The sequence below is a fragment of the Aulonocara stuartgranti genome (genome assembly GCF_965226115.1).
Source record: "Aulonocara stuartgranti genome assembly, chromosome: 7".
NCBI classification, from domain to species: domain Eukaryota; kingdom Metazoa; phylum Chordata; class Actinopteri; order Cichliformes; family Cichlidae; genus Aulonocara; species Aulonocara stuartgranti.
In genome coordinates this window covers 40,140,329-40,166,055 of record NC_138945.1, presented here as the reverse complement: position 1 = coordinate 40,166,055, position 25,727 = coordinate 40,140,329, and the positions used below count along the sequence as shown (strand labels likewise).

The window sequence follows — 25,727 nt, the reverse complement described above, 5'->3', positions numbered from 1 at the left end:
AGATCAGCATGCCCGGGGACCCACTCTGCCCAAGCAGTAGGTCAGCGCGCCGGAGGGACCCACTCTGCTCGAGCACGAGATGAGCATGCCAGCGGGACCTGCGTAGGGCGCGCAAGTTCCTGGTGTCAGCAAGGAAGTTTTGCCATCGTGGGCGGCCGCCAGAGCTGCAAGGCTGCCACCGGACCAGGGGCAGGCTGCCCGTGCTGCTACGCCGCTACCCCTGGAACCGTGGTAGGCCACCGGACCTGTGACACTGCCGCCGGATCCGGGGCATGCCGCCGGAGGTGCAACGACCCCACTCAACCATAATATTCTATTAGAGTGATTAGAGCATGCTGTTGGTATTACAGGCACTGCACTCCAGTGATTTGTATCATGTCTATCTAATAGACTCCAGTTTGTTAATGTAGATAGTACATGACTTAATAATTGATCATCAAATCGATTTACTCTGCCTTACAGAAACCTGGTTGCAGCCGGATGATTATGTTAGTTTAAACGAATCAACACCCCCGAGTCATTCTAACTATCAGAAATCTCAAAGCACAGTGGCAGCAATTTTTCACACCAGCCTATTAATTAACGAAAGCCTGATGCTTAGCCTTGTCCACCCCAGCTGTAAAACTCAGAAACCAGTCTTACTTGTTATCATATATCGTCCACCTTGGCCTTACACGAAGTTTCTGTCTGATTTCTCAGACTTTTTATCTGATTTAGTTCTCAGCTCAGATAAAATAATTATTGTGGGTGATTTTAACATCCATGTAGACGCTAAAAATGACAGCCTCAACATGGCATTTAATCTGTTATTAGACTCAATTGGCTTCTCTCAAAATGTAAAAGAACCCACCCACCACTTTAATCACACTCTAGATCTTGTTCTATCATATGGCATAGAAGCTGAACATTTAACAGTGTTTCCTGAAAACCCTCTCCTGTCTGATCATTTCCTGATAACATTTACATTTACAGTAATTGATTACACAGCAGTGGAGAGTAGACTTCATCACAGTAGATGTCTTTCTGAAAGTGCTGTAACTAAGTTTAAGAATATAATCCACCCACTGTTATCATCTTCAATGACCTGTACCAACACAGAGCAGAGCAGCTATCTGAACGCTACCCCAACAGAGGTCGATTATCTTGTTAATAATTTTACCTCCTCACTGCGTACGACTCTGGATACTGTAGCTCCTGTGAAAACTAAGGTCTAGGGATGGGTATCGTTTAGGTTTTATCCGATACCAGTACCAAACCGGTACTTTTGAAACGGTGCCGGTGCTTAAACGGTGCTTAAAGAATCAAGAACAAAAACTTTGTCCAAAAACCTCTCATGTTTAGCTGTTTTTTGTAAAAAGATAACAATGTTAGCCTTTTCTGCAGCTATAGGGCATAGATGGTATCACTCTTGGCTGGAAGCAGTGCTTAAACAATGGAAAAATACCAACTTTGTCCAAAAACCTCTCATGTTTAACTGTTTTTCACTTTTTCTTTGGCCATTTTAGCCTTTTTGGCCAGGGTGAAGGGAGTATCTGCCATCAAACAAGAAGACAGCCGCATGTAGCTATGATGATGTTTGCTAGTTCACCTTACGTGCATTAATGTAATAACGTGGTTAGCCTACTCAACGTAAATTACACACGAACAACATTTAGCTACTCACGCAGAGAAGAACGGCTGCTGCTGCCATCATCATCCGTCATCATTTCTGCTACACTGGCAGGGCTAGGGGCCAGGACTCTCCTCTTTGGTTTCTTGGGGGATGTTGCTAACTCTGGGTCCGATAACAGGCACCACACCCGCAGTAGATGTGCTCGGTGTGAGGTCTCGCAGCAAGCTATCAAATACGGCACATTTCTCGGCTTTTAAAAAAACGCTATGCGTCGCCAGGTGTTTCATCAGATTCGAGGTGTTACCTCCTTTGCACAGTATCACCTTAAAGCACTTGTTGCAGGCTGCTGAGTTTGTATCTTTTGCTGTGAAGTACAGCCAGACTTTGACCGCTTCGCCTTGGGCATTTTTAATCTGTAGCTCTGCTCTAAAAGAACGTACGTACCTGGACCCGCCTACTACGCTCGCAAAGGTAAAATGATTGGCTAGAATTCAAAGTGTGTGACATCTCAGGAAAAAAAAGCACCGAAATGTGCGCTGCTTTTCGGTCTGGTTACTACCGTTTATGTCAGAACCGGTGCCATAATGGCACCGGATATCGGTACCCATCCCTACTAAGGTCTCTAATCAGAAGTACCTGACTCCGTGGTATAATTCTCAAACACGTAGCCTAAAGCAGATGACTCGTAAGCTGGAGAGGAAATGGCGTGTCACAAATTTAGAGGATCATCATTTAGCCTGGAGAAATAGTTTGCTGCTTTATAAGAAAGCCCTCCGCAAAGCCAGAACATCTTACTATTTGTCACTGATTGAAGAAAATGAGAACAACCCCAGGTTTGTCTTCAGCACTGTAGCCAGGCTGACCAAAAGTCAGAGCACTGTTGAGCCAACCATCCCTTTAACACTAATTAGTAATGACTTCATGAACTTCTTCACAAATAAAAATTTTATCATTAGAGAAAAAAATTACCAATAATCATCCAACAGATGTAATATTATCTACAGCTACTCTTAGTACCATTGATGTTAAGTTAGACTCTTTTTCTCCAATTGATCTTTCTGAGTTAACTTCAATAATTACTTCCTCCAAACCATCAACGTGTCTTTTAGACCCCATTCCTACAAAACTGCTCAAAGAAGTCCTGCCATTAATTAATGCTTCAATCTTAAATATGATCAACCTATCTCTAATGATCGGCTATGTACCACAGGCCTTCAAGCTAGCTGTAGTCAAACCTTTACTCAAAAAGCCATCTCTAGACCCAGCAGTCTTAGCTAATTATAGGCCAATCTCCAACCTTCCTTTCATATCAAAAATCCTTGAAAGAGTAGTTGTCAAACAGCTAACAGATCATCTGCAGAGAAATGGTTTATTTGAAGAGTTTCAGTCAGGTTTCAGAGCTCATCACAGCACAGAAACAGCTTTAGTGAAGGTTACAAATGATCTTCTTATGGCCTCAGACAGTGGACTCATCTCTGTGCTTGTCCTGCTAGACCTCAGTGCAGTGTTCGATACTGTCGATCATAATATCCTATTAGAGCGATTAGAACATGCTGTAGGTATTACAGGTACTGCACTGCAGTGGTTTGTATCATATCTATCTAACAGACTCCAAGTTGTACATGTAAATGCAGAGTCCTCTTCACACACTAAGGTCAGTTATGGTGTTCCACCGGGTTCGGTGCTAGGACCAATTCTATTTACATTATACATGCTTCCCTTAGGCAGCATCATTAGAAGACTTAGCATAATTTTTCACTGCTATGCAGATGACACCCAGCTCTATCTGTCCATGAAGCCAGATAACACACACCAATTAGTTAAACTGCAGGAATGTCTTAAAGACATAAAGACCTGGATGACTGCTAACTTTCTGCTTCTTAATTCAGATAAAACTGAGGTTATTGTACTCGGCCATAGAAATATGGTATCTAACCAGATTCTTCCTCTGGATGGCATTACCTTGGCCTCCAGTAACGCTGTGAGGAACCTAGGAGTCATTTTTGACCAGGATATGTCCTTCAATGCACATATTAAACAAATATGTAAGACTGCTTTCTTCCATTTCCGCAACATCTCTAGAAATATCCTGTCTCTTAGTGACGCTGAAAAACTAGACCATGCATTTATTACTTCCAGGCTGGACTACTGTAATTCTTTATTATCAGGATGTCCTAAAAACTCGCTGAAAAGCCTTCAGTTAATCCAAAATGCTGCAGCAAGAGTCCTGACAGAGACTAGAAAGAGAGAGCATAAGCATATTTCTCCTGTTTTGGCTTCCCTTCATTGGCTTCCTGTTAAATCCAGAATTGAATTCAAAATCCTGCTCCTCACATACAAGGTCTTAAATAATCAGGCCCCATCTTATCTTAATGACCTTGTAGTACCATACCACCCTATTAGAGCACTTTGCTCTCACACTGCAGGCTTACTTGTTGTTCCTAGAGTATTTAAAAGTAGAATGGGAGGGAGAGCCTTCAGTTTTCAGGCCCCTCTTCTGTGGAACCAGCTTCAAGTTTGGATTCAGGAGACAGACACTATCTCTACTTTCAAGATTAGGCTTAAAACTTTCCTTTTTGCTAAAGCATATAGTTAGGGCTGGACCAGGTGACCCTGAATCCTCCCTTAGTTATGCTGCAATAGACGTAGGCTGCCGGGGATTCCCATGATGCATTGAGTTTTTCCTTTCCAGTCACCTTTCTCACTCAGTATGTGTTAATAGACCTCTCTGCATTGAATCATATCTGTTCTTAACCTCTGTCTCTCTTCCACAGCATGTCTTTATCCTGTCTTTCTTCTCTCACCCTAACTAGTGGCGACAGATGGCCGCCCCTCCCTGAGCCTGGTTCTGCCGGAGGTTTCTTCCTGTTAAAAGGGAGTTTTTCCTTCCCACTGTCGCCAAAGTGCTTGCTCATAGGGGGTCATATGATTGTTGGGTTTTTCTCTGTATCTATGAAGCGCTTTGAGGGGACTTTTGTTGTGATTTGGTGCTATATAAATAAAATTGAATTGAATTGAATTGAATTAGATGGAGAGTTCTCTTCATACACTAAGTTTAATTATGGAGTTCCAGTGGAGTTCAGTGCTAGGACCAATTCTGTTTACATTATACATGCTTCCCTTAGGCAGTATCATCAGAAGGCATAGCGTACATTTTCACTGCTATGCAGATGATTTATTACTTCAAGATGTCCTAAAAACTCTCAACTCTGGATAGTCAGATAAGATATACCAGAACACCAATGTGCATTTTTAAAGGAACAGAAAGTGAAAGTCTACAACAAAGAGAGCACACAGTCATGGATAATATCTTCAACATAATTACCTGAGCAGGTGAGTTTCAGGATGTAGTCAAGCTGATCTGATATTGCACAATCCCTATTGGACAGAGGAGTTTTGGACACAATACAGGAAGACCTGATCAACCACACAAATTTGTATGAGGACTGTGCCGCTTCCATAGAAACAGCTGAGCCACAGTCCAGTTGTTCACACACAACAGCTGCTGCCTTCAGGGTCCAGGAATCATCAGAGTACCCCATTGGTCTCCATTCTCTAAGATGTTTTAACTCCAGTGTACCTGCACAGCGACTGGGTCCTCCTACCAGCCTGACATCATCAGACTCTGAACAGAAAGCAGAGAGTCATCAATAAACAAATAAAGTGAGTTTGAGCCAGATCAAAGCTGCAGCTCCTCTTCTACCTGAGCAGGTGAGTCCAACAGCTTTGCCAGGTGAGCAGCTGTTTCTAGCTGAGCCTGAGCTTCTACAGTCCAGGAGAGCAGACTCATGGCCTCCACACTGGAACTCTTTGCTCCACACTGAAGCCTCCACTTCTCCATAGAGCTCCCCCTGGAGGACCAAAGGAGGCCCACAGCCAAACTCCCTGCAGACCACCTCTGCATCCTTCTGGTCAAAGTCAGCTTCACACACTGAGGACCAGCTCTGGTTAGACTTCACCTCCAGTCTGCCTGAACACAGACTGGAACCATTCAGCAGCCTGACAGAGTCTGGAGACATCAGAGAAGATCAAACAGAGAGATCAGAGACAGCAGACACACAAGAAAAAGATGGCAGCAAACAACTATTCACTGATTCAACCTCAGCACAACTCCAAGATGACACTGGAAACATGTTAGCATCACAGTTAGATTTCATAATAAAAAAAAAAGCTGTAGTTGCAGCCCCAGCCTACTGGTTCCCTTTGTGGATGTGTAGTATTGTCCCTTTTTCTTGTGGAACCAGTAAAATCGGTGCAGCTGATGGAGGGACATGACATGGCCAGAGAGACAAATTTGTTGACATATTATATTTTACGTTTCTTTATTTTCCTTTTGATGATGATAGTGTATTATCCATCTATTTAAGCGCTCATTTGATGGTTTTATTCACAAATCTCCTTCCTGTTTTCATCTTCCCTCAACATTTGTTCTGTGAAACCAGTACCCCAAAAGACACGGTCAGATAGAAAGCAACAAGATACACAGAGCTTTTTTTCTTTTTTAATAAAGCAGCAAACTATTTCTCCAGGCTAATTGATGGTCTTCTAAATTTGTAATACACAATTTCCTCTCCAGCTTATGAGTTATCTGCTTTAAGGTCTGCATTTGAGGGTTTATACCTGGAAGTCAAGTGCAACCCCAATTCCCAATGAAGTTGGGACATTGTGTAAAATGTAAATAAATGCATCAACACTACATATGAGCGGGCGGAGGGAGGTTTTGGAGTCTTCTCACACCCCCGTTCTCTGTGACCTGCTGGAGCGGGGGGGCCGGGAGGAGGAGTTGGCCGTCCGACTGGAGTGTGGGGCCTGCGGAGTCGGGGCGGTCTGCTTCTTCCCACCGCAGGGAAAAAGGGTAACACCACCTGGGTCTGGGTGCAGTTCCCCCCTCCAGGGGCAAAGGTACCTAGACCCGGTTCTTAGAGTACGCTTGGGGAGTGTGATTGTGTGTACAGCGTCTCTTTATGTCTGTCTCCACGTTGGGTGAGTGTTGAGTAATTGCATATGAGAGCATGAGGGTGGGAATGGATGTTTGTATCTGTGTGTGCCTGTATGTCTGTGTCTATATGTCAGGTTGGGTATCAGACGCCACCTCTCTGGGGACATCTCAGGCCCTTTAAGGGATGGAGGCCTATCTCCCCCCACCACTTCCCCTGCCAGTGGCGGACTCCCTCAGACATCGGTGCGTTGGTGGTTCTTTGTGTCCGGGGGTGGGCGCCCAGGTACACACCGGCTCACTCCTTGGTGGCTGCTTATCGGGGCCTGGAGCCTGGGGCTTCCTCGGGCCACTTTGGGGGTGGGGTGCCCTTGGCCTCTCGGCCTGGGGCTCGGTCATTCTGGCGCAGCTGGCTGCCGGCGGAGCTCACGGGTACGTCACTGCAACCCCCCCTGGCTTCTGCTCCGCGGCTGCTGGGTGAGCCCTCATCTGGGACTCTCCTCAGCTCTTTCTGGGACAGTGGCGCGGCTGCCCCTCTGTTGGTCTTCCTTGGTCTCTTGTGTTCTGGGGGCCTCTGGATGTCTGGAGTCTTGATCTCCTCCATACCTGCTTCATGCCCTGGAGGACGGGTCTGTGGCTCCCCCACACCCTCTAGCAGATCATTACATGAAGGAACCTTTTAAAAACAAGCGCGTCCATGCTCACAGGTGTACACACGGGTGATCACACCCACAAACGACACCCTTTTTGGCTCCTACCTCAAAGCACACTGTGCGCTGTCGATCTTACGTGCTGCACAGTAATGTTTAATATTTAGTATTTACTATTATATTCCCATATATCATTGTGATGTTGTTTATTGTATTGCTCTCGTTTCCTTCTGCTTGTTTTCTTTTTTCTTTTTCAACAGGTGATCCAGGTGATTGATATATGCATTTTTTTGTGTCTGCTTACTTAGTTGGTTTTTGTTTTTTTGCCCTTTATCCCTGTCCCTTTTCTCCGCTGTTCTCCTCCCCCCCCCCTGCTTCCTTTCTCCCTTTTCTTTTCCTCATTCAAGTCTGTCTGAAAATAAAATAAATAAATAAAATAAACAATAAAAGGTGAATCAAATAGACCATTACGGCAAGGCTGGGATGGTCAATTTGGTAAAGTAAATCTGTTGGGTATCTTTCCTAGCCTTTAGACAATAATTCTGATGGCAAAAGAACCAAACGGGACAGGCAAAAAAAAAAAAAAGTAAATAAAAACAGAATACAGTGGTCCTTTCCAACGTATATTCAATTGAATACACTAGAAAGACAAGATATCTGTCTTCAAACTAACAAACTTTATTATTGTTTTGTGTTATTTTGAATTTGATGCCTGCAACCTGTTCCAAAAAAGCTGGGACAGGGGCAGCAAAAGACTGAGAAAGTTGAGGAATGTTCAAAAAACACCTGTTTTAAACATTCCACAGGTGAACAGCTTAATTGTCATGGTATAAAAGGAGCATCCCCAATAGTCTGAGATGTTCACAAGCAAGTATGGGGTGAGGTTCACCATTTTGTGAACAACTGATTGGACAAATTCAGCAGTTTAAGAACAATGTTTCTCAACGAACAATTGCAAAGAATCTAGGGATTTCATGATCAACTGTCCATAATATAATCAAAAGATCCAGAGAATGTGAAGAAATCTCTGCACGCAAGATGCAAAGCCGAATACCAACACTGGATGCCCGTGACCTTTGATCCCTTAGGTGCATTAAAAACCGACATCACTCTGTAAAGGATATTACCACATGGGCTAAGGAATACTTCAGAAAACCATTGTCAGTTAACCTAGTTCATCGCTACATCTACAGTGCAAGTGCAAGTTAAAACTCTACCATGCAAAGCAAAAGCCATATATCAACAACACCCAGAAACACTGCCAGCTTCTCTGGGCCTGAACCCATCCGAGATGGACTGATGCAATATAAATGTGTGCTGTGGTCTGACAAGTCCACATTTCCAATTGTTTTTGGAACTGATAGATGTCGTGGCCTCTGAACCAAAGAGTAAATGGGTCACCCGAATTGTTATCAACGCAAGTTTAAAAGCCAGCATCTGAGATGGTATTGGGGGTGTGTTAGTGCCCATGGCATGGGTAACTTGCACATCTGTGAAGGCACCATTAATGCTGTAAGGCAGCAGTCCCCAACCTTTTTTGCACCACGGACCGGTTTATGCCCGACAATATTTTCATGGACCGGCCTTTAAGGTGTCGCGGATAAATACAACAAAATAAAACTAGTACCGGTACCGAAAAAAAGAAAATTTATTCATAACACACGTGAAAAGATCAAGGAAAACCGAGTAAACGATAAAAACGATAACAAAACAACGCTCAAAACCGATAAAAACCCTGAAAACTATACATTTCACACCTGAGCCTCACTCTCGCGGCCCGGTACCAAACGACTCACGGACCGGTACCGGTCTGAGGCCCGGGGGTTGGGGACCGCTGCTGTAAGGTACATACAGGTTTGGGAGCAACATATGCTGCCATCCAAGCAATATATTTTTCACGGACCTGCCTTCTTATTTCAGCAGGACAATGTGAAGCCACGTTCTGCATGTGTTACAACAGTGTGGCTTTGTAGCAAAAGAGTGCAGGTACTAGAGTGGCCTGACTGCAGTCCAGACCTGTCTCCCATTTAAAATGTGTGTCACATTATGAAGCTTCTGTCCTGTGCCACATCATCAATAAACACTAGTGTTCCACTGCCACTGGCAGCTATGGATGCCCGAGCCATCACACTGCCTTTGCTGTGTTTTACAGATGATGTAGTATGCTTTGGATCATGTTCCATGCCTTCTCCCTTCTTTTTTCTCGCTGTCATTCTGATAGAGGTTGATCTTGGTTTTATCTGTTAAAAGTATGTTTTTCCATGTTTTTCTATTCTTGAGGCATATTAGTGGCTTGCACATTGCAGTTAACCCTCTGGATTTCATTTCATGCAATCTTCCCTTTATTGAAGACTTATATATCCATACGCCTAACTCCTGGAGAGTGTTGTTCCCATAGTTGGCTATCGTGAAGGCAGGGCTTTAGACTAACTTTTTGCCACAGCACAGGGGACCTTTATCGCGGCATATAATGTGTGTTTTAATTGTGTGTTTCAGTTCGAAACATATTAGCGGCAGTCACAAATGCAGTATTGCCGGCCATGATCTTTCCACACTCACAACAGTAAATGCAGTGCATCTTATTGTCAGATTTACTGTATCTTAGCCAGGGAAACTGGTCAAGCCACTTTCTTCAATTTGTATACACTTTTAAATTAATTCCCCCCTGGGCTTTAGCTTGGAGTCTATCATTTTTTGGCTTTTTATAGCATATAACTGCCTTAAAAATATTCTGCAGTGAATCAAAAACTGAAGAACACATTGAATCAACATATGATCATTACCCAATGCTACTGAAGTGAAGCAGAGGAAAGTTAGAGTTTTTGCTAAGTGTTTTGCAATTTTGGCAAAACAAAAAACAAAAAACAAAAAAAAAAACAGCGGCCGACAGCACTGTCCATGACTTGTGCGTAATCATTGACTGTAGAAAACATGGACGATGCGACAGCGCCCCAAAAATGAAGCCAAAACATCTCTATCGACCCCTGGTGTCTGGCTGCAGTATAGGTCATAAACCCTGCCTTAGTGGATGGAACTGGGGTCAGACTAAAATAAATAAATTCTCCTTAGATAATTTTTTTCCAAAGATTCTTTCTTTTGTTATCAATAGTTCTCCTCATGCTGATTGATGTCCAAGGGTCATCATGTCCAAGGCATCTCCATTCCCATAAGTTTGATTATAATTCCTACCGCGGTGATGTTAAATTGGGGTGAAACGTCATCATAACAGCTTTGACTGGCAGCTGCAGTCACGGAGAAACTTGCGTATATCTGTTCGGGAATAGCAGATAGAGCGTAGGCTCTGAGAGGAGGGCCAGCGTTTACGCTACGAAAACACGACCGAGTGTTTTAACCTGACAGCCTGAGGTGTCAAACTTTACTGGACATAAAAGACGGACTTTCTCATCACTTTCCGGAGTTCAAGTTTTGCAACACGGACCCTCCGTTTGCATCTCACCCGAGACGCCACCTCATTCCCCCACAAGCCGACACTGACCGAGCACTCAGGGAACTGTACAGCGCGATCAGCAGTGAGGAAACCGCACACCCAGAGGCGACGTTTATCACGACCGGGGACTTTAACCCTTTAAGACCTACCATAGAACCAAGTTCGCCAGAGCTTATATTATATTTTTACATGCTGTGGAGCCATTTTTGGGAGCATTTCAAGTTGCTATACATCAATACAACCATTATAGCCCAAACTTTAATAATATGTCTGCATTAGGTGCATAGTAATTACATAAATTGCAAAAAAGTGCAATAAACTACAAAAAAATTGAAAATCGTTTTTGTTTTTTTAACATATATTTCTAGTTAGAGAAATTTAAGAGGCTTATCCCTCAAAACTGTAAATACAAAAAAGTTACACAAACTAGTTTCCCACCACAGGAAATTTATTTTGAGTGTCTTCATAGTTTTATTTTTGAAATACACCAATTTTTATATACTGCAGGAAAAACGAAAATAAATATTATAGTGCAAATTTGCAAAATAACAGCATATGCATCAAAATAAACTATTTCCAGCAGTGCAATATGAGTCTTAAGCATCCCAGAAACGACACAGAAAGTCATAAAGTCAAACATAACTTTTTAAAACACATAACAAGTAAAACACAAGCTCATAAGGCCCCGATCGTAAAAAACTACATTTCCGCAAAATGACGTCACTTCCGGTTTCGGGCAGGTCTGGGCGAAGCGTGTTTCTGGAATATCATGTTTTTGTTGCTGCAAGTGATTTTTATGCAGTTTTTGCAAAGCTATATGTGGAAGGAAACTGTGACCTAGGACAAGCTGATGGCATAAGATGTAAGTACAACTCCTCCAGTTTCATATGCAAAAAAAATTATTGCGCTAGCTTACTTGGTTGCAGAGCTACCGGGATTTAAAAATAGTTACGCAAAACAGAGCGTGCCCGCTCCGATCGGCTGTAAAGGGTTAATAAGGGAAACCTGAAGAAAGTTTCACCAAAACTCCACCAACACATCCATTTCAACACTCGTGGAGACAGGCTACTTGACCACTGCTACACCTCTTTCCGGGATGCGTACAAAGCCCTTCCCCGTGCTCCATTCGGGCAATCAGATCACCGCTCCATCCTGCTCCTGCCCGCCTACAGGCAGAAGCTGAAACAGGAAGCTCCAACCCTGAGGGCGGTGCACAGTTGGTCGGAGTCTACGCTGCGGGACTGTTTTGATCACGCGGACTGGGGAATGTTTCACGTGGCTGCTAATGACATTGATGAGTACACAGACTCAGTCTGTAGATTCATCAGGAAATGCGTGGAAGATGTCGTCCCAACCAGAACAATGGCGGCGACGTGGAAACAGCTCAGGGGGCCGACCGTGCGCATGGCAACGGCGGCGACTCAGGCGAAGGAGATCTTGGGGACGAGCCGGCCGTGCAAAGTGTGGACGAGGAAGTGGCAAGTCAACTGCAGGACCAGACGAGGCTGGACCAGAGGGCAACATAGCAGCCGCGGAACCAGAGGAAGGCGAGGAGGCTGGACCAGGCGAGGCGGAAGGCGAGGAGGCTGGACCAGGCGAGGCGGAAGGCGTGGATGAAGCTGCTGCAGGCGGCGTGGATGAAGCTGCTGCAGGCGGTGGTGGAGCCGGTGGTGGCTGAACGGTCTCGCCAGAACTGTCAGCAGACATAAAGACGTGCTGGCTGGGTCCTCCTGGACCCCCAGCTGATGATGGTGATGGCTGAACCGGCCCCTCGGGCCCTCCAGCTGACGAGGCCGCTGCAGGCGTGGATGACGGTGATGGCTGAACAAGCCCCTCGGGCCCTCCAGCTGACGAGGCCGCTGCAGGCGTGGATGACGGTGATGGCTGAACGGGCCCCTTGGACCCTCCAGCGGAGACGGGTGGCTGAACGGGCCCCTCGGACCCCCCAGCGGAGATGAAAAAGTGCTGGCCGGGCTCTCCAGAACCCCCAGCAGACATGAGGGAGGGCTGGCCGGGCTCTCCAGAACCCCCAGGGGACAAGGCAGGTGGCGGCGTGGGAACTGCGGAGTGCTGGATGGGCTCATCCAAGCTTCCAGCAGGAGCTGATTTAGAAGTCTGAATGTCCGGCTGTGGGGTGGCGCGCCGGCGGCGCGATTGTCGTTTCTTCCCCGCAGACGGCTCCGACGAGCAGGGCAAAACCACATCCAGCCGGTGAGGCTGGCGCGGCTGCTCCAGGGTGGCTGTTGTTTGTTGCTGCTGGGCCAAGTCCGATATTTCCAGAGCTCGTGCCGCCTCCCGGGCTTCTTTCAAACTGGCCAAACATCCTCTGACCTGTCGGAGATAGGAATTTCCTTCGAGGATTGCTTCAATAGCATTTATCCCCACAATCTTTGCCCTTGTATTAGAAGTGTGGGTTATCCACTCGACTAGGCGTTGGACTCGTATCAGATCGCTCTCCCCAGGTAAGTCTGCTGGGTCCATGTTGTGGTCGCGTCATTCTGTTATGAATCGCTGTGCAGCAGGCAGGAGTTGGACCCAAAATGCAGGCACTCAGGCACGAGGTTTATACACAAAGAACTCAGTTTTATTTGCTAGCAGGGGAAAGTTATACAAACGCAAACTAAGCTCACAGTGAGACACAGGGAGCTCCACACAGCATGAGGGACGATGCGACACTGACTCAGAGAAACACAGGGTTTAAATACACTGGGAAGTAACGAGGGGAATGAGACACAGAAGGAGAGCACAACTGGGGGAAATCAGAATCACTCATGTATATATCTTTCAACGTAGCACTCTTAATTCTTATTCTCATGTATATATCTCATGTATATCTCATGTATATCTCATGTATATCTCATGCACATATCTTTCCACGTAGCACTTTTAATTCTTATCCCTACTTTTATTTTTTTCCATGTCTATTTAAGTGCTATTTATGACAGCATGTTTGCACTGAAGCACCGCAGCAATTTCCTAATGTTGTAAACCTGCTCAACATTTGGCAATAAACCCCATTCTGATTCTGATTCTGATTCTGAACTGACGAGACAAGGAAGTGTAAAGTGAACACACTGAGATCAGACACGGACTTTCAAAATAAAACAGGAAACACAAATACAGACTCAGAGATGCGTGCTTAACACAGAGACCTGACTACACTACAGGGGATACACAGGCAGGGATGACGGAAAACAGAGGGAGCACAGAATAAAGACTGGGAAACCAAAACACAAACTGTCATTCATAATATCAAAAATAAGAGTACAAAAATCTAAAACACTGGGTCACCGACGCAGAACCATGACACATCCAGTAATGCATACACTCTTATATTGTACATATATCTATTACTCTCAGATTTAGCCATTCTTATATTTTGCTTGTTTTATGTTATTGTATTTTTTTGCACACGTCTGTTGCTTGTGAAGCTCGCACACAAGAATTTCACTCGCATGTACTGTACCAGTGTACCTGCACATGTGATGTGACAAAAAAAGTGATTTGATTTGATTTACTTTTATTACAAGTATTATACTTTAAAAACAACAGGCGGCACCCTGCTGCAGCTCCTGTGCAGAGCTGAATATTAAATATGTGCAAACAACAGCATGTTTTCAGTCTCTTGCCACATCTGTAAAGACAGTAACATCTTTTTTAAAAGCTTGTACTTCAGTAACTCCTCATTAATCAGGAACTATGGATTAAAGTACTGTAGCACAGGCACAGGACAGCTGTGATGAAAGAAAGGGAAGAAGTTTCTCCAAACCTCTGGACCCAGGAAACCCAGCTTGATCCTAATGGTCTCCCTCACTAGTTTCTCTCCAGGGTGAATGTAGCTGTTGATATAATATGGACTATTATTAAATGAAAAGAACAAATTAGACTACACTACTGAAACGTTCTGCTGATTTTTTTAAAGTTTCCATGTTACCAGGCTGTAGACGGCTCTGAAGATTTAAACAGTTTTGGATCCATTACACTCACAGTCTTATGTTAAAATCTCAAAGGACAGCATTATATTTTTGATATTAACAGTAACTCTGGGCTGTGGAGTGTACAGCTGATCTCGCCGCTGTCTAAAAATGGATAAAAAAAAACATAAGAAGTGCTGAATCCTTCAATAACACAGACTATTAGAGTATTAGGTGTGTAGCATCGCTAACTAGCTAGCAACAGCTAGTTAGCTAGTGTATGCTAGCGGCTAAGCTAGCAAATAAATTAACAACAGAGTGATTTTAGAACTATAAGATGATAAGCTGTATGTCTTTTTTTATAACAGTGACATGGTTGTATTGACCTTAATTAAACGAGTCGTCAGTCGCGGTAAACCAGCAAAAAAACTCGAGCAGCCAGGCTACAAAAAAAGTGTAGGGGGGCGTGTTTGCGGTCACGTCCAGTGTTGCCGTCTCCTCAGTAAGGAAAATCGCTATTGGCTGTCCTAAAAGTCGCTAGAAGTCGCTAAATGACATCATCGCCAAATTTGCATAATTGGTCATGCTAATCTAATTGTAACCTATGTTGTTGGAGAGAGAAATAACATCGTGGAAGAGACATAAAGTGAGTAAAAAACGTCCTAAATGCATTTAGAGTTTATTTAGAACTACAAATTAAATTTCTTTTAGCAATTGTTTTTTTAATGTCACAATTCCAACCCTGCTCCTTTACCCGGGCTTGGACCGGCAAAAGTGACCCGAAATAGGCACTCTGGTGGAGTTACTTTGTGTGTGTGTGTTTATAAGTAGTTTTAAACCATCCACAAAACAGCATAAAAGTAAAAGAAGAACTGACTGCGTTACAGCACCCGCTGCTTGTTGAGAGTAAAAGCGATACGCGCTTTCACGTCTTTTTAAGCATTTAAGGGGTCTGAAAACTCGCTAAATATAGCGACAAAGTCGCTAAGTTGGCAACACTGGTCACGTCCAGCGGGTGTGTGGGCGAAAGCGTTACACAGTCGCTCCACCTCAAGTCACTACTGCGCAGACTCTGGCTCTGTCCATCTTTTCTACAGTCAATGTGTGTAATAAACAAACGAATAATGCAGAAAACAGAGATTTGAGATGGGAAACTGGTCTTGAAGTACACTGAGAGAGAGAGAGAGAGAGAGAGAGAGAGGGAGAGCTGTGCATGAAGTGGGATTTTATCGTGGTGAAAGCAAAACGGGAAAAGTAAGAGGGAACTTATGACGATGTTTAGCAAATGTGAAGCGTAGTTTTGATCTTCTTTTGCTGCTGGTTCAGTGAATTTTGGTTGGAGAGAGAGAAAAGCTGCAGTTTCAGAATCTAGAGCAAAAAAAAGACGTAAACACGAAGCATGGACCCGACACATCAGAATCTGTGAGCTGTCAGCTTTCAGCACCGACGGCGTGTCCGTGTTCATGCCGTCGGGTGAGAAAGCTGCCATCTCACTGATGTTGACGTTTACCTGCTCTCATTTGCTGTTTTAGCTGTTTGGTGGTTGTTGAAATAGATTTGTCAGGTTTAACCTGAGATTATAGCATTTCTGGCAAAATACCTTTATATTTAATAGTTGATTCAGGATTTAATAAATCGATATCACCTTATTCAAGCTACTCGCCTCTCTCTATCCGCCTCCACTTTCAAACGTACACACGAGTAGGACTACAGGTCCCGCCCTCACTATCTCTAATTGGGTTTGACCACCCAAATAGAATGGGCGTAATGTGTGTCTGTTGTTGACCACACGGAGACTGTCAGAGTTGCAAAGTCTTTTTGTTTATGTTTTTACTTCAATGGCTGGTTGCACCGGTGCAACCTAGGAATTTTTTTTGTCGCACCATTGAGAAATTAGATTGCATGTCCGGGGTTTCGCTTCCTCATGGAAGAGAAACCCCGGACATCCAGGTTTCTCTTCCATGGACATCCAGGTTTTTTGCGTTGCTGAGTTCACCAGTGCTTTCTTTCTTTCTTAGGATGACGCTTGAGGTCCACATAGGCAGAGTGGGCGATGCAGCCCACGAAATGGTCCGTCAGGCAGTATCCCATGCTGGATACTGGTCATAACTGAAGGGATGAACCTCAGGGGTGGGCGGAGCAATGCAGGTAGAGCAGGACCCTTGGACAGAGGGTATTTTAATAACATAACAAAGGAATTTCTCGACACTTTCACATGTGATATATTTTAAATTAAAGCACGCAAGATAGACAGCGCACAGTGTGCTTTGAGGCAGCAGCCAAGAAAGCTGTAGTCCGCGTCTGTGAATACCCGTGTGTACACCTGTGTGCATACCTGTGTGGATCAGCATGCTTGTATTCCAAAGGTTTCTCCATGTAACGATCTGCTAGGGAGTGTGGGGAGCCACAGCCCCATCCTCCAGGGTATGAAGCAGGTATGGAGGAGATCAAAACTCCAGACATCCAGAGGCCCCCAGAACACAAGAGACCAAGGAAGACCAACAGAGGGGCAGCCGCGCCACTGTCCCAGTAAGAGCTGAGGAGAGTCCCAGACGAGGGCTCACTCAGCAGCCACCGTGCAGAAGCCAGGGGGGGTTGCAGTGACGTGCCCGTGAGCTCCGCCGGCAGCCAGCTGTGCCTGAGTGACCGAGCCCCAGGCCGAGAGGCCGGGGGCACCCCACCTCCGAAGTGGCCCGAGCGAGCCCCAGGCTCCAGGCCCCGATAAGCGGCCGCCAAGGAGTGAGCCGGTGTGTACCTGGACGCCCATCCCCAGACACAAAGAACCACCAACGCACCTGAGGGAGTCCGCCACTGGCAGGGGAAGTGGTGGTGGGTGGAGATAGGCCTCCAAACCTTGGAGGGCCTGAGATGTCCCCAGAGAGGTGGCGTCTGAAACCCAACCTGACATATAGACACAGACATACAGGCACACACAGATACAAACATCCATTCCCACCCTCATGCTCTCATATGCACTTACTCCACACTCAACCAACGTGGAGACAGACATAAAGAGACGCTGTACACACAATCACACTCCCCAAGCGTACTCTATGAACCGGGTCTAGGTACCCTTGCCCCTGGAGGGGGGAACTGCACCCAGACCCAGGTGGTGTTACCCTTTTTCTCTGCGGTGGGGGGAGGCAGACCGCCCCAACTCTGCAGCAGCAGGGAGGCCCCACACTCCAGACCGCAGTCGGACGGCCAACTCCTCCTCCCGGCCCCCCCGCTCCAGCAGGCCGCAGAGAATGGGGGTGAGAGAAGACTCCAAACCACCCTCCACCCGCTCATTGTAGTGTTGATGCATGTGTGTTCTAAGGTGCAATTAAAACCCAGGAGGGCATGGAGCTACCTGCCAGAGAGCAGCAGGTAAGCGCATAGAATGTAGTGTAAAGCGCTTTGGGGGTCCTTAGGGACTGAGTTAAAGCGCTATACAAATACAGGCCATTTATCATTTTACCATTTATAAATGCCCTACCTGGCCCCCTGGCAAAACTTTGCTATACCCGCCCCTGCACAGTTACCAGCTGTCAGCTACATAAAAAAGGATCCTGGTGCTATTTGTCCCTCAGAAACAGTTCATAACTTCCCTTCAACTAATTCATGTCACCTAAAAGGTAAACCTGTTTCTCCATCACCTGTTCAGCTCTGATGATTCAGTAAGGACATCTCCTGGTTCCATCTTCATGTTTCCCTCTCACCAGATATACAAACTGATATCATGACCAGCAGCTTTTACAGCTGTGGCTCCAGCAAACATCAGCTGATATTAGAAATTAATATTAAATAAATTCTAACAACAGCTGATCAAGCTTAAACACGTTGCTGTTGTTTAATGCGACATCTGCTGGTTTCCTCTTTCTGGAGCAAAGTGGGCAATAAACAAACAAGAGAGAAAAGCCAATCAGCTGATTATTGATCAGTTTCATGATTGAATGAGAGAAGAAGAGGCAGCTGACAGCGTAAGGACGCAGAATAAATCCAGCTTTGTGTCTTTTTCCATTCTAGCTAAAGTACGGGACATGCTGTGTTCCTTCTCAGCTCAATACAAAACGCGTAATATTTTCTCTGAATGCGGGACGATTCAGTTTTTACAGGACGGTTGGCAACTCTACTAATCTTATGAATAAAATAAAGTTCGCTATCAGTAACATCATAGCACTCACCTAGCTGGGCGACCGTGGCTCAGGGGGTTGGGAAGCGTATCTGTAACCGGAAGGTCGCCGGTTTGATCCCCGGGCTCTCTGTCCTGGTCGTTGTGTCCTTGGGCAAGACACTTTACCCTATCGCCTACTGGTGTTGGCCAGAGGGGCCGATGGCGCGATATGGCAGCCTCGCTTCTGTCAGTCTGCCCCAGGGCAGCTGTGGCTACAACCGTAGCTGCCTCCACCAGTGTGTGAATGCGAGAGTGAATGAATAGTGGCATTGTAAAGCGCTTTGGGTGCCTTGAAAAGCGCTATATAAATCCAATCCATTATTATTATTGTATAGAAACTCCATCATGCTTGTACGCAGTACAAGTTATTGTAATTGATTGTAAAAAGTTAGCACAACGAAAATAAACTCCACCTAAACTTGGTTTATATCTGACCCAGATAGACTGCAGGTCATAACTTCTTACCTGAAGTTCAGTTCACCTGACACTCGGACCGGCGACCGCCTCGGGTCTCTCCTCTTCCTGCCTCCCCTTTTCCTCATCCACCTGCTGGCCTCTGTGGAAGCTCCACCATAGTCACCACCAAACAACTGAGTTATTTTTACACATCTGCCAGCATCTGGCCAATCCACCACCTTTCATTGTTTATACAGTTACAAAAAAAAAGAAAAAAAACCCATCCGCCTATAAAAATGAAAAATCACCATCGGCCCACCGAGCAAATGCCTGGTATCCCTGATGGCCAGTCCAGCTATGGTCGTGCCATCAGTTAACCCTTCGTGTGCCCAGGGTTGCTGACCCCTGGTTTATACTCATGGGTAGTAGTTATAGGCTATGTGACATCAGCACTGGAGATTGGATCTCTTCGTAGGCCTTGGAACATTAGCGTGACTGAATCTGATTTTTTTTTCTTCAGATTTTATTGTTTACTGGTTTTAGAAAAATGTCATCCTTTCTGTGATAACTTAAATTCTACGTGTGGTGTCAGCTATAATACTAGCTCTACAGTTGTTTGTTAACCAGAAAACTATACATAAGTGTCTAATAATGATGCCTGGGTTACACATCCTTCATATAAACGCTCGTAGTGTGGTTTCTAAGATGGATATGATTAGAATCTGGGCCTGTTTAACTGGTCCTGATATAATTGTTGTTTCTGGCTATCCAAATCTATACTGCATTAAGACATGGCAATTGATGGATTTAACATTTACCGTTCAGTCTGTCACCTACCAGAAATCATTCTGGTAGGTGATTTTAATTGGAACTGGCTTTCTTCTGTGTCTGATGAAGGCACACTGCTTGCTTTTAAATCTAACGCAAATTATTCCCACATGCCTTGATCTCAAATCCCCAGATAAATCTTCTCTTATTGACCGTTTTTTTTTTCTTTTTACTTTTCTATATCAGCAGTTTTTGTCAATGACCTGATTGATTACTGCGTAGTTGGTGCTATGAGAAACACTAAAATCTCACTCCTCAAGCATCACATTATCACAAAAAGAAATTTAAAGCTTTTCAGTGAGAAATTTCAGGGTTTTTTCAGTTTTTCATGTCATATTGACAATATCAGTTTAGCTTGGAAATATTTTCAGGAGAGTTTTATCTCCTTTGCAGACAAATTTTTGTTAGGTCAGTGTGAAAGGTTGGGACAGCCCCTGGTTCAATTCTGAATTGGCCGGTCTCCTATATAAAGGAAACCAGGCCTGGGCAGCTGCTAGAAAGTCTGGATCTGATGCTGATTGGCTATGTTTTTGTCAGCTGTGTAATCTGTTTACTTTCTCCATCAGGAAGGCTAAATGTGACTACTTTCTGACTTTGACCACTGACAGTCTAAAAGACCCTAGGACAGGGGTCACCAACCTTTTTGAAAGTGAGAGCTACTTCTTGGGTACCGATTAATGTGAAGGGCTACCAGTTTGACACACACTTCTCAAATAACAAATTTCCTCAGTTTAACTTAATTATGTGTTATCAACAGTGTTGGGACTAACGTGTTATTAAGTAACGCGTTACAGTAACTACGTTATTATTGTGGTAACGAGCACGGTAACTAGTTATTATGCCAAAATCAGGAACGCGTTAGTCGTTACTGGGATTTAGATAGGCTCGTTACTCGTTACTTCGTGTGGTGGCTATCGCGGAGCTTCCACAGATTCAGTAACATTAGCAAGTGGTGGAGGCCAGCAGGTGGATGAAGGAAAGGGGGCGCAGAAGGAAAAGAGACCCGAGGCGGTGTTGTGCCAAAAAGTGATTGTCTGCCAAAAACTGATTTCCGGTATTTGCCAAAAAGCGATTGCTCATATTTAAAGTGCTATAAGTAACTTGTTGGGCTATAATATGTTAAACATATGTCAAATGCATCCCTTATGGATGACATAAAGTCATCTTGAGCCACAAACAACATTCGTGTAGCAAGATACAAGCCGCAATCAGTTTTTGGCAGCGACTTTTATATAACCTTTATTTATGCAGTAAAAAAAATCTCATTAACATTAAAAATGTATTTTGTAAGAGTAAGTTGCCCAACAGGACAGCAGAAATGGCAGCAAATATTACAATAGTTCTGTAAAAATATTTTAAGTGGGGATAAAGGACCGGATTGGTTATAATGTAAGTACAAGTTGTAAAGATACTTAAAAAACAGATAATTTTTTAATTCTTTATGTAACCCCTTTGTATCCCCTGTTCACCGAAGTCTATTTACGAACATACGTAAAGATATTACACATAAAAAATACACAGAAACACTGGAAATCACTTTTTGGCAGACAATCACTTTTTGGCACAACAGCCGGCCGCCGGTCCAAGTGTGAACTGAACTTCAGGTAAGAAGTTATGACCTGCAGTCTCTCTGGGTCAAATATGAACCAAGTTTAGGTGGAGTTTATTTTTGTTATTCTGACGTTTTCCGTACTGCGTGCTAGCTAGCATGACGGAGTTTCTATACAGCTGGGTGGTGCTATGATGTTACTGATGTTGAACTTTATTTTGTTTAGAAGTTATTAGAGTTGCCAACCGTCCCGTCTGGTATTCAGAGAAAATATTACGCGTTTCTTATTGAGGTGAAAAGGAACAGTTTGTCCCGTAATTCAGCTACAATGAAAAAGACACAAAGCTGGAGTTATTCTGTGTTTACGCTGCACAGCTGCCTCTTCTTCTTTCATTCTCCCCCTCCCGTTTCTACTTCAGTCATGAAAACTGATCAATGATCAGCTGATCGGCTCTCTTGTTTGTTTATCGCTCACTTTGCGCCGAAAGAGGAAACCAGCGGATGTCGCGCTAAACAACAGCAGCACTTTTAAGCTTGATCAGCTGTTGTTAGAATTTATTTAATATTAATTTCTAGTATCAGCTGATGTTTGCTGGAGCCACAGCTGTAAAGCTGCTGGTCATGATGTCGGTTTGGATATGTGGTGAGAGGGAAACATGAAGATGAAACCAGGAGATGTCCTTACTGAATCATCAGAGCTGAACAGGTGATGGAGAAACAGGTTTACCTTTTAGGTGACATGAATGAGTTGAAGGGAAGTTATGAACTGTTTCTGAGAGACAAATAACACCAGGATCCTTTTCTACTGACAGCTGGTAACTGTGCAGGGGCGGGTCTAGCAAAGTGTTGCCAGGGGGCCAGGTAGGGCATTAACAGGGAAAGGGGGGCACAAAGAAATACTTTTCTTTCTTATTCTCATTTAAAATGTCTAGCTTTTAAAAAAATAATTATCTGAATCTTACAACAAACGATTGATAGATTGATGCATATATACCATCAAAACAGTGTACATCACTGTCACAACAGTGTTTATTTTCATTCAAAGGCTTTATGATTTTTCCTATAATGGTAATTTTCTGTCCCAGTCCAGCTCTGTATGCAGCTCACCTGCAGTCTGGTGTTACCTACATCTTCCTATTCAGAAGGCAGAATTTCCGAGTACAATCGAAAGCACCACAACTGCAGTTTTTGTGTTGGATGTAAAAGGTGCACATGACGCTGTGACGTAGGCTAGAATCATGGCAGCAGTCAATGACGGTCCAGGCGTGGGATTTCTCTCATGGAAATATGCACATTATCTTTTCCTTTCTATTGGTAGGTGGCACAGTGCACTTGTGGCAAGTAAGCAAGCTAGAAGACTGGCAAAGTTATGGAAGAAACACATTAACAAGAGAATTCTGAGTAAAACCAAAGTTACTTTCCCTAGTAACTAGTTACTTTGAAAGTAACGAGTAACTTGAAGTAACTGAGTTACTTTTGAGAGAAGTAACTAGTAATGTAACTAAGTTACTATTTTAAAGTAACTTACCCAACACTGGTTATCATTAATAATTAATGATATTCATCTATGTACGGACACTAATTATGTTAATTATTTTTCACCATAATTATAAAGAATGCAATTAGGAAACAAGGTAGGAAACATAAATATCAATATGCAACGCTTTATTTCTATATATCTCTGCAAGTATTTACATTTTGAAGTGATCACTTCTACAACATTTTCACTTACCACTAACAAATTTTAACAAATCATGCACTGTTACATACATTATTTTTGTATGTATGTAACATACAAAAAATCAACTTTCAAATTTTACAGAACTTTTCACCAAATTGGCAGCATTTTAAAGCAAATTGTCACATGTTACACTTAACAAACACATTTGTTTTTCAATAATTAAATTAAACTTTGACATGACACTGTAATGTTGCCACTGAGAACATCTAATATGGCTTTCTTTGTCTGTTAGTGGGAAACCTGGCATTGCATGCTGTTCACCAGTGTGTTGTAATCTGGGGTATAACTTGACACTGCAACTCTGAGTGAGTCTTGCAGATGTGCATCGGAGAGGCGTGTTCTGTGTTTGTTCTTGATGAAGTTCATGTCAGAAAAGGCTGATTCACAAAGATAGGTTGAACCAAACAGGCTGGCAACCTTCATAGCTGCTGTGCACACACCACTGTACTTTTCTGTGTCAACAAGGCACCAAAAGTTTGGTGCACCCAGATAGGCTTTGAGGTGGACGTCATTTTGCAATGTTACAATTTCGATTTCCACCTGTCCAGCATCCAAGCTGAACATTGAACTTAGTTGCTCAGCAATGCATGTTGTGTCCACATTCATGAAAGGATTGGAAACAAATGAGACACATGGCTCAAGCTGATCAAGGTCACAAAACCTGTTCTCAAACTCTTGACCAAGTCGGTTTATGACTTGAGTGTACTTTTCTGCAACTTTGTCAAAAGTCTCAGATGCAGAAGCATTGTCTTTCAGCACCATCTGCACAGAGGGAAAGTGCAGCACCTTTTTTCTCTGTAAATGCACAGAGAAGATGCTCATCTGGGCTTTAAATCCATTTAAAGCACTTATCATGTCAGCAACAGTCTTACCTTTGCCTTGCAGCTCACAGTTCAAATGGTTCAGTTTCCCAGTAATGTCTGTTAAAAACGCAAGGTCAAGTGTCCACTCAGTGTCCTCCAGCAGAGATGTGTCTTCCCCTTTGGATTGCATGAACTCCTTGATTTCACCCAAAAGTGACAAAAAACGAAGCAAAATCCGTCCCCTGCTGAGCCATCGGATTTCCGTATGTAGTAGCAGGTCACCATATTCAGCTGACAGCTCCTCCAATAGCACCTTGAATGTTCTGTGCTGTTTAGCTCTGGAGCGGATGCTGTTTATGATCTTCACGACGGGAGTCATGACGTGCTCGAAGCCGATCACGTTTGGGCATAACGCCTGCTGGTGAATGATGCAGTGGTAATGCATGAAGTTTGGGAACTCTGTGTCACCTTTACAGTGAGCGATGAATCCCGTATGTCGGCCGATCATAGCAGGAGCCCCGTCGGTAGTCACTGATACCAGCTTTTCCAACGGTACCTTTTTCTTTGCGAAAAACTCCTTCACCGCGTTATAGATGTCAACTCCCTTCGTTGTTGTCTTTAGCGGCAGTAGTGTCAGAAGTTCTTCTTTTGTGGAGAAACCATCAAATACCATCCGGATAAAGACCATCAGCTGTGCTGTACTGCTGCTGTCGACGGACTCGTCACACTGGATGCTAAACCAACTGCACTTTGCCAGATCCTGATCCAACTGATCGGCCAAGTTCCCGGACATAGCCGACACTCTTCTAACAATTGTAGTTGCCCCCAGCTGGACATCAGAGAGAGTGGAGATTACATCGTTTCCATATTTCTCGTCTTTAAGCACAGTTTTTGCAATTATCATCATTGCTTCTTTGAAATACTCCCCGTCTAAAAATGCCTTCTTTTTCTTAATCATGAAATGTGTAGCTCTAAATGAGGCTTCGGTTGCTTTTTGAGAGTTTTTCACCGGTCTCGTGAAAAAAGACTGCTGTTTGCTCAAACCTGCCTTTAATTCGCGGGCCTTTTCCGCTCGCAGTGTGCTGCCCTTTGGGTAGTTAGCATGGTAGCTTGTGTGACACGTTCGGAAATGTCTCTCCACGTTGTGCCGCTTTGCCGTTGCCACAGTTGCCCCGCAAATGAGACACACGCATGAATCTTTCACAGTGGTAAAAAAAACCTCTTCCTCCCATTCACTGTGAAAATTATATGTTTTCTTCCTTTTTTCCGCCATGTTTTCCTCATCTCCTCACCTTTGCCTTTGCTGGTCTTCACGGCAACTGTTTCCGTGGAGACCAGCTAGCACTAAATATTAGATCATGATCTAATATTTAATAATAAACATTTTTTTAATATATTATCTCTAACAAATTAACGCCAATGCAATTGTGATTAAAAAAAATAGCAAGAAAAAATAAAAATAGATGCAGCTTACTGGTAAGTTGTTATGGTGAGCTATTTTTAGAACAGGCCCGCGGGCGACTCATGTGGTCCTTGCGGGCGACCTGGTGCCCGCGGGCACCGTGTTGGTGACCCCTGCCCTAGGAGGTTTTGGCAAACCAGTCTCTCTCTGCTAGCTCTTATTCCTCCGATCTACCTCCTTATTTAATTATTGACTCCACTCCTGTGTCAGACAAAACTGAAATGCTCAGTTG

General features: G+C 44.1%; 2 protein-coding genes across 4 annotated transcripts in view; both read right to left on the bottom strand.

Moving 5' to 3' along the window:
* Nucleotides 1–25,727, bottom strand: part of LOC309712217 (scavenger receptor cysteine-rich type 1 protein M130-like) — a 66,539-nt gene that overhangs the window by 12,191 nt on the left and 28,621 nt on the right. For all 3 annotated transcript variants that reach the window (XM_082542860.1, XM_082542862.1, XM_082542861.1), the window contains exons 13-14: nucleotides 5,316–5,621; nucleotides 4,938–5,237 (exon numbers count right to left, since the gene is read on the bottom strand). In XM_082542860.1, the coding sequence (XP_082398986.1) occupies nucleotides 4,938–5,237; nucleotides 5,316–5,621 (606 nt within the window). The remainder of the gene's footprint in view (nucleotides 1–4,937; nucleotides 5,238–5,315; nucleotides 5,622–25,727) is intronic.
* The window catches only part of LOC309712234 (E3 ubiquitin-protein ligase TRIM21-like), a 53,585-nt gene that overhangs the window by 14,824 nt on the left and 13,034 nt on the right, over nucleotides 1–25,727 (bottom strand). The gene's annotated exons all lie outside the window — the stretch shown is intronic.